This window comes from Aphelocoma coerulescens, chromosome 5 (genome assembly GCF_041296385.1).
Source record: "Aphelocoma coerulescens isolate FSJ_1873_10779 chromosome 5, UR_Acoe_1.0, whole genome shotgun sequence".
In the NCBI taxonomy this organism is placed as follows: domain Eukaryota; kingdom Metazoa; phylum Chordata; class Aves; order Passeriformes; family Corvidae; genus Aphelocoma; species Aphelocoma coerulescens.
The window spans coordinates 19,956,929-19,965,348 of record NC_091019.1 but is presented as its reverse complement, the minus strand read 5'-3'; the positions used below and the strand labels follow the sequence as shown (position 1 = coordinate 19,965,348).

Genomic DNA, 8,420 nt, shown 5'->3' with positions numbered 1-8,420 from the left:
CACTCTGCACATCCTTATCTACTTCCTCCTCTATGCAGCACAGACCCACACCCAAGTGCTGCCTTCCACTCCCCGCCCCTCAGCATATCAGATGTGTTTCCCCTGGGCTAGCCCAACTCAGACGTGCCCTGTCTTCTGGGTGAAATGCTCAGGAAACAGCTGAAATGCAGAAGTTGTGGGTTTTTTATAAATAGGAGCCCTGGTCCAGCATGACAAGTACAGAAGGGCAGCCTGCAGTTGTGTCTGTCCTCCATCTGTGATGAGCCCCTGCTTCAGTATCACTTGCACTGGGTCTTTTCAGCTTCAAGAAATTACACAGCCTTCATGTTTTCACCTGTCTGGCTGTCCTTGTCACCAGAATGTCAGAAGGACACGTGCCTTGGACTGCTCAGAAAGACATCCCACAGCTCCTGAGTGCCCAGGGACATGGGAGTCATTAGCTTGAGCACAAAGTAAAACACATCTGAGTGAAGAGGAAGTTAGAGAAAAGGCTAAAAGTCCCAAGAAGACAAGTTTGAAGCCATATTTTATGTATATATTTTCAAGCTCATCACCCTTGTTATCTCTTCCTGAGGGACTTTGTAGGTTTTAGCTACCCGGGGTTGGCAAATCTGGGTTCAGCAGGGAGCCTCTTCCTTGAGTGCTGCTGGTTTGGGGACCAACTGTATGTCAAGCTGTCCATCGTGGCTGGAGCCATCTTGCAGGTCCTTGGTGGACTGTGGCATTGCATGGGGAAGGGCAATGGAAAGGGGAATGGGGACCTGATAACCTGCTTTTCTCTTGTTTCTTCCACTTGCAGAAAAGGAGGAGGGCAGCCACTGCCCGTCGGCAGCACCTGAAGGTACGTGGCACTGCTGTGGCTATGTGATGTGTGTCCCGACCTTCCCATCTCCCATCCCAAGCCAGCCAGCTCTCAGCACTCTCCCTACTAGAAGAGGCCACGATGCACAACGTGGGAGCCCCCCACCCCACTTACTGGGTCTCCACCATGTCCCTTGCTTGGAAATGGTGGTATTGATGGGAACTCCCCAAGCTCTCCATCAGGGCTCCCACTCCCCTGACGACCCCCCTGCCCTCCTTCCTTGCCTCCACCCAGCGCTGACCCTTCTCCTGCTGCCTTCCAGAGTGCTATGCTCCAGCTGGCTGCCACTGAAATAGAAAAAGAAGCAGCTGCTAAAGAAGTGGAAAAGCAAAACTACCTGGCAGAACATTGCCCTCCTCTGTCGCTCCCAGGATCCATGCAGGAACTTCAGGTAAAGGCTTCTTTAACCCTCTCAGTGCTGGAGCAGAAAAGATTTGACTCCATCAGTCAGCCTGTTGGATCTAGACCAGCCTTCCCATCTTGACCCTCTTCTCACCTGTGTTGCCCTGGAGCCAGATGGACATGCAGCTGGCTTGAGAGGCAGATGGGGTCTCTCTACAAAAAAAAGGGATCTGGCTGGCAGGAAAGATGTGTTGTAAATGTTGAGGCAGTAGCACAGAGATTAGGAGCTGGCTGACAAGCCACTCTTCACCTCAATCCCCTCTAGTCTTCTGGACTGAGGGCTTTCAGAGCCAGAGCAGTCAGGAGAGAGGAACTGTGTGTGTGGGTCCTAGCAGTCAACATCCCTCTCTGCTTTCCTCCCAGGAGCTGTGCAAAAAGCTTCATGCCAAGATAGAGTCAGTGGATGAGGAGAGGTATGACACAGAGGTGAAGCTACAGAAGACTACCAAGGAGGTGAGTTTACCCTGGAGCCATCCTTCAGGGGAGTTGTTCCGGTTTGGCCAAATTTAGAAATATATCCTCTGAGAGAAGGCACAGCTACCCCTTCCCCCCCAGGTTCGGGAAAAAATAAAGTTTAGAGGCACAGAAAGGCACAAAAATTAATTTTGGGCATAGGCAGCGATATGGGATACACATCATAACATCACCCCAAGACAGGAGTCTCCAGCCTGTTCCTCATGCCTCATGAAACCTATGCCCTGCTCTCTCTCTGCCGCCCACCCCCATTTCATCCACCCCAGCTGGAAGACTTGAGCCAGAAACTCTTTGATCTGCGTGGCAAGTTCAAGCGGCCGCCGCTGCGCAGGGTGCGCATGTCTGCTGACGCGATGCTGCGGGCCCTGCTGGGCTCCAAGCACAAGGTCTGCATGGACCTCCGAGCCAACCTGAAGCAAGTGAAGAAGGAGGACACTGAGAAGGTAGCCTTCCCTCTTCCCTTTTTCCCTAACAGGAGTTGGCCCCCACCCTTCAGGGCTCACACTTTCCTGTATGATAGACAGGGTTGAGAATGACTCTTTCTCCATAATGTTCTTCTTCTTGCTCAGTATTTCCTCCTCTGGCACCCATGATGTTGAAACAGAAGGGTGCAGCTCAAAAAGATGTATAGCATGGGTGGAACTGTGTTCCTCTAGCTGACGTGGGGGTTTCCACGGGTGGGCTGGTGTGGGGCCCAGGCCGGATGGGTTCTTACCCTGGGGGGCACCACTCACACCAACGCAACCATCCCTCCCCCAGGAGAAGGATCTCCGCGATGTCGGTGACTGGAGGAAGAACATTGAGGAGAAGTCTGGCATGGAGGGCAGAAAGAAGATGTTCGAGGCTGGCGAGTCCTAAGCACCTGCGTCTCCACACCTGCCCTTCTCTCCCTGCTGTCCCTGCTGCCCTGCCGGGCTCAGGGGCGCTGACTGGGTGCCATTTCTCTCTAGTTTTGCAAAGACCTGCATCGTGGCAGCAGTGATGTAAATAAAGCTTTGGTGGGAGAGGTGGATGTTGCCTGCCTGGGTGGCCAGACCCTGACTCATGCCATGGTGCCAGCAGAGACTGCCTCACTGTGGGAGTCCTGGAGGGGATGGGGAAGCTTTGGCAGGGGCTGTGCTGAGGGGATAGGGAACCTCTCTGCTGTTGGTCCCCCTCCAAAGCTGCAGATGCTCATGCCCTTCCCCAGTGGTGAAGAGACAGAGATAACAGTCCAAGACCCAGGAGGTGTTGCAGAACCTCATCAGCAGTGGGGGGCAGTGGGTCACTCCTCTCCCTGCCACGGTGGGAATGTCCATGCCACCCACTTTTCTTTTGGGTTAGCCCAGCACTTCCAAATTTCTAGCTGTCAACAAGTAAAATCTTAAATCAGTCTCAACGGTTTTTAGAAAAAGAACAAAACAAAAAAAAGCCCCAAATTCACCTTCCTTCTGCCGTCTCCCATCCCCCCCAAACCCTCAGCCCATGAAGTTTCCGGCACAGCTCACTTCTGCTGAGCACAGGAAAAGTGAAACAGTGGCAGCACCCTGGTGCTGGAGCTGTCTGTGAGGCCACCGTGCCAGCCAGGGGAGATGTCAGACTCGGAGGGGTGCCAGGAGGGTGCAGAAGGAGTGAGCCAAGTGGGAGATGAATCCCCTGGGGAGAATAAGAGGTAAGGCCTGGGGACAACACAGCTGCCTTCCAGTCCTGGGATACCGGGAAGCTGGGAAACTGGGAGGGCATGGTGGGAAAGGAGGATGCGCACCCAGAACAGTGATGAACCACGAGGCTGGAGTGGGTCAGATGTTCTGTCAGGCTTTTGACAAGCTTCTCCAGCTAGGAGGAGAGTTAGATTTTCTAAAGGTCTCATCCCCTTTGAACTGCAAAGCCCTTGGGAGGGGGTTGATCGAGTGGGGAACGCCAGCTCCAGAAGCAGGCAAGCTCAAGTGAGGGGTCTGGTGACCTGGAGCTGCTCTGTGGCTGAAATCAGCCCCATCTCTAAAGACCTCTCTAATGTGGAGATCAGCTGCCTCCTCTCCTTGCTGGGCACGTCTGATTTCTTGCTGCATCCCCTATGTCTCCAGCTGAATTAACCTGGCAATGTTTCAGGCTGGCTGCTGTAAAGTTATATATCTCCCTGTGCTTCTGCTCTGCTTTATTGCTTTATCAGCAGAGACTGTAAAATTTGGGGTCTCTTCACTCGAATACAGACAACTTTCCATGGGGGCTAAAAGAATACAGATCAGTAGCAGAGACCACATCTGTCTGTGGTGGAGGCAGACAGATAAGCTCAGCCAAAGTGCATCACCCAGAAGCATGGGAGATTTGGACTGGGTTCAGGCTGAGCATCCAGGGAGCTTAGGAGGTTGCCTGATTTTTCACCTCCAGCTTCAAAGCTTGCATTAGCATTTCTCCCCAAGGCTTCTGAGAGCCAGCGATGCTAATGTTGACAGGAAAAAAAGCCCCTTGAGTGACAATAAGAGGAGAAAGGTGTGTCATCTCCTGTCATCGGTGGTGGCAGTAAGTGCTTCGGCTGACACCTGACAGCAATTAGCCTTGGCTGAAGATTTGACTGGAAGCTTCAAAAGGTGCTGGAAGGCTCTGTGCATGACTCACTCCTGAAACAAAGGGGAAGCCTTGGCTGCTGGGGGAGCACAGGGCTTTCCTCAGCACCGGGATCGATGTGATTCCCAGCATTGTCCCTGCCTGGCTGTGTCTCTGCTGCAGGCTCAGCTCACCTTGAGCAGCAAGGAGCAGGTGCTGTTTGGCCCAAGGCAAGCAAACCTTCCTGCTCCCCTCTTTCTGCAGTAAGTGCAGGTACCTTGGTGCAGGCAGGGCCACCGGTGGGGTCTGCTGGTGGGGCTGGGTAAGCTTGTTCCCTTTTCTGTTTCCTGCTGGAGTTTCAGCTAAATAAAAGGCTGTCTGGAGGAGTCTGTTCTGTTGCACTCAGACCCTTACAGCCTTGTTTAAAAAGGGTGTGAACACTGACAGCAGGGTGGCGCATCCCTTCCTCTCTAGCTGTGTTCTAGAATCTTAATGAAATATGAAACTTGATGGCAAAAGTAGTGAGCAGAAATAAATTCCTCTTTGTTTTAAAAATATGAAGAATAACTTTCCCTTACAATTTGTGTAATAGTTTCATGTGCAGCTCTAAACTTCTCTTGCTTCCCTTGTGCTGTTTAAACGTTTGCTAGACTCTGGTGATTTCCACTCCCAAAATGGAGGAAGGAAGTGCTTACTTGCTGTTTTGGGTCTACCTTTTCTCACCCTGTGGCTAGCTTATCTCCCTGATCATCCTCTCCTGGATGAAAAAGCTCTTTTCAAGCTGACCCATGGATGGATGGAGGCAGGATAAGGTTCTAAGGACAGCCTAAAGCATGATGGATGTCAGAGCAACAATCTTGTGATGGAGCTGCCAGGAAAGTGAATCCCAAGGCTCCTGGGTGTAATGCACAGTGGGAGATGGCAGGAGAAAAATATCAGTGCTGTGTGTCCTTAAACAATGAACTTTGTCTATTTAACTGTGCCCAGTGTATATAGAAGAGGAGCTTGCATTAGAAAATGTCCTAGAAATCTTAATTTGAACATAGCCTGCTCTGTTCCCTCATACAAATTGGGACATACTGGCAAAATCCTGCTGATGCTGGTGTAACACTGCTTAAACCAGATCAGTGTTATGCTCTCTTCCATGAACTGGAATTGCTATATGGGAAACTGCTGTGGTGTGAGCCTTCCCAAATAAGTGAGAAGCTGGGGGGAGCTCCGGGGAGGTGGCTGCTTAGTTTGTCCTGCCTTGATGCCCAGGGCTTGGGAACCCAGTATGCACAGGGTCTGTTACTCAGAGCTCTCTCCGTAAAGCTCTGGAGGCTTCAGGTAACCCCTGCCCTTAGTTCCTACCCCCACAGCCGTGCACATCCCTTTGGCTGTGCTCTGCAGGATATCTGTACCTGGGAGGCAGATTGGCTTTTCCCCTGTCTCCTTCCTCCTGGGGCTTCCCTCCCCATGAGCTGCAGGGCAGGGAGCCCTTGGCAGCCCATGTATGGTCACTGCCTGGGGGGAGGCTCTGCTGTGCCAGCAAGCCCCAGGCTTTTCCTTGCCATGTCCATCCCCAGCTGTCTTGAATTCTCCAGATCCTTAGAGGAGCCTCAAGGGTCTTTGCTGAAATGGCTGCTGTTGCTAAGTATACCCATGGTTGGAAGGAGGTTGTTTGGGAAAGCTGATACTTGGAGAGTTTTTGGACCCCTCAGTACACCAGATTCCTTGGGGGTAGAATGGAGGGATGGCTGATCCCTGCTCAGGAGTGACTGGTCACAGTTTGACCCAGCTGGGCTCATTAAAGTGGAAAAATAGTAGGGAAATTAACAGGGGAGGACCAGATGGATTATTTAATGAAGCCGGGTTATACTTATGGTTTCCAAATTGGATATAGGTGCTCTGGCAGTGGCATTAGGGATAAAGAACTGTCTCTAATTATAGGAGGTATCAGGTGCCTTCACTGTCCTTTTCTCCTTGGGGAAAAAAAAATAAATTAAGCCTGGCTTGCCTCGCCTTGCCTCCGAGCTTATTTTGCTACATAAAGCTATGGGTTTGGAGGAGTGTGTGTTAAAGCAAGGGATTGCCCAGCAGCCTTCATTTGAATTGCACTTTTCTTTTGAAAACACTAAAGACTCTCTGCTGGCTGGAAGGCTGGCTTTCTTAAAACTCTTGATGTGAAGTCTGGCTCTGAAGCTTGTGGGAATCCCTTGCCCCTGGATTTTGTGAGGTGAACTTACTTCAGAGGGTTTAGGGCTTTTCCCCAAATCTGAAAACCTAGAGATAACTGGAAGGGCTGGCTGTGCAGAAGGGAAGTGCTTAACCCTGGCATGCCCTGGGGATCCTGGGCCCCTCTGCTCTGACCCTCACTGACCTCGCTAATCCAGCCTTGACTGATGCTCTGCCTGCATCCCCTTTTGCATCTGTCACCCCTGTGACCCACATGCCCAACTGTGGGGTCTGCCTGGGGGCTGAGCTGACTCCCTGCTGCTCTGGTGCTCTCCCCAGAGCTGGGCTTGCTCCCAGCTAGGCACTCATCCAGCCTGGCTGCTGCCTCTGTCAGGACACTGACTCACATCTGGACAGACCACCTGGCCAGGAGGTGCTCGTCAGTGCCATGTTTTTGTTGGGAACAGCTTTTTCTTTGAGGGGGGTGGGATTGCTGGCCCAAATAAAGTTGTTGCTCAGGCTCCAGGAGGCCTTGGTATGACCACCAGATTCCTGAAAGCGTAATCTGGCTCTGACTGACTGCAAACCAGCAGTGGTGCTCAGGGGCTCACAGGGAACATCAGAAGGATTTGGTGCTCTCACTTCATCCTTCCCATGCAGCCCTCCTGGCACAGTCCAGTTTTGCAAACCTGCCTGGAAGGGATGGTGCCTGCTCACCTGGAACAGGTGAGGGAGGGCTCTGCTCCCCCAGCTTGCACAGCAGCTTGGACCTCCTGTAGCTGCAGTTCCTGTTCCCTTAATATGAGTCCAATAAACTCCTCATCAGGCTGAGTCTTCGGGGATTACTGAGGAGGTGCTTTGGCATCCTTTGAAGCCAAATGAATGGGGAGTGGATCTTCATACTGTGGTTCTGTTCTTAAGCCTTTCAGGATGAGAAGCCTTGGGGATGTAAGTCAAGGAAAGGAAGACACAGGGGTGTATTTGTATGGCCTCTTTACCCAGGTTGTGTTCTGGATCATGGCCATCTGGTATGGGTCAAAAAATATGTAGGAGGTGTTGCACATTCTGGGAAAGCAGCTGTCCTGCATGGCATGGATTTGGTATGATCAGTACTACAGGAGCACCCACGGTGTCACCATGCTGGGTGCTCTGTGGCTATGCCCATGGCCTCCTGCCTCAGGGAAATAGGACAGGTTATCTCTACTGCAAGGTCAGACATCTGAGGTTGAGATGTTTAAGAAGGGGAAGGGATGCCCTGACTGTAGAACTTGCCCACTGTGGGTTTGGTACCCAGAAGAGGTGGTTTCCTATTGGACATGTGTGACATCTGCCAGGCCTTGGCAGCTGTCTTAGGTAACCCAAGGCATCCCCTGCTTGACACCCATGTTTAGGCACCTGAATTGCTCCCTGGTTTCCCAGTATCATCTAGGAAGCACAGACCACTAGGGAGATTTGAGCCCAGCTCTCCTGAGGCTTGGCCAGGTATCTGGTAGTCCTCAGCCTGTCCACATGTTCCACAGAGGCTCAGCCATGAGTGGGTTAACCAGCCCCACTTGGAGCCCATGGATATTTTCCTTGCCAGTGTATCCATCTAACACACACCAGATGTGAGAGGCAGCCGTTGAAGTGTCTTAATCCCAGGTTTCGGCACTCAGAGTTGTCTTTCTCACGGGCAGGTCTCCAGTGGCTTTCTGGGGGCTCCACTCCTGCAGCCCTCATCATCTGCAGGAGAACTTGCAGCAGGGCAGGACAGAGTATCTTCTGTTATTTGCTGCTTTAAACAAGTCCCTCCTGGGATGGGCTCCTGGAGCTGGCAGCAGAGCTCCATCTTCAGTCATACAGGGGAGTGTCAAACCCAGGAACTATTTGGGTTCAGCCCATCTCACATGAGCAGTGGTGGTTCCTAGCAGCCTGGTGCATCTGGTACCTGTCCAAGGAATACATGGGTAAAGAGGAAGATACAGGAGCCAACCCAGCTGGAAATAGCAGTCAGTGGGCTTCT

At 52.0% G+C, this 8,420-nt stretch overlaps 2 protein-coding genes across 3 annotated transcripts in view; both read left to right on the top strand.

Annotated features, from left to right (window-relative positions):
• Positions 1-802: 802 nt before the first annotated feature.
• Positions 803-2,786, top strand: TNNI2 (troponin I2, fast skeletal type). Its single transcript, XM_069015939.1, has 5 exons — positions 803-841; positions 1,125-1,253; positions 1,628-1,717; positions 2,005-2,181; positions 2,498-2,786. The coding sequence occupies exons 2-5, from the start codon at positions 1,131-1,133 to the stop codon at positions 2,594-2,596; spliced, it is 489 nt and encodes a 162-aa protein (XP_068872040.1). The 5' UTR covers positions 803-841; positions 1,125-1,130; the 3' UTR covers positions 2,597-2,786.
• Positions 2,787-3,268: 482 nt separating this feature from the next.
• The window catches only part of LSP1 (lymphocyte specific protein 1), a 48,515-nt gene continuing 43,363 nt past the window's right edge, over positions 3,269-8,420 (top strand). Inside the window, exon 1 of one of the 2 annotated variants that reach the window (XM_069016958.1) lies at positions 3,269-3,389. In XM_069016958.1, the coding sequence (XP_068873059.1) occupies positions 3,310-3,389 (80 nt within the window). In that variant the 5' untranslated portion in view covers positions 3,269-3,309. The remainder of the gene's footprint in view (positions 3,390-8,420) is intronic. The other variant, XM_069016957.1, reaches the window with a different exon arrangement.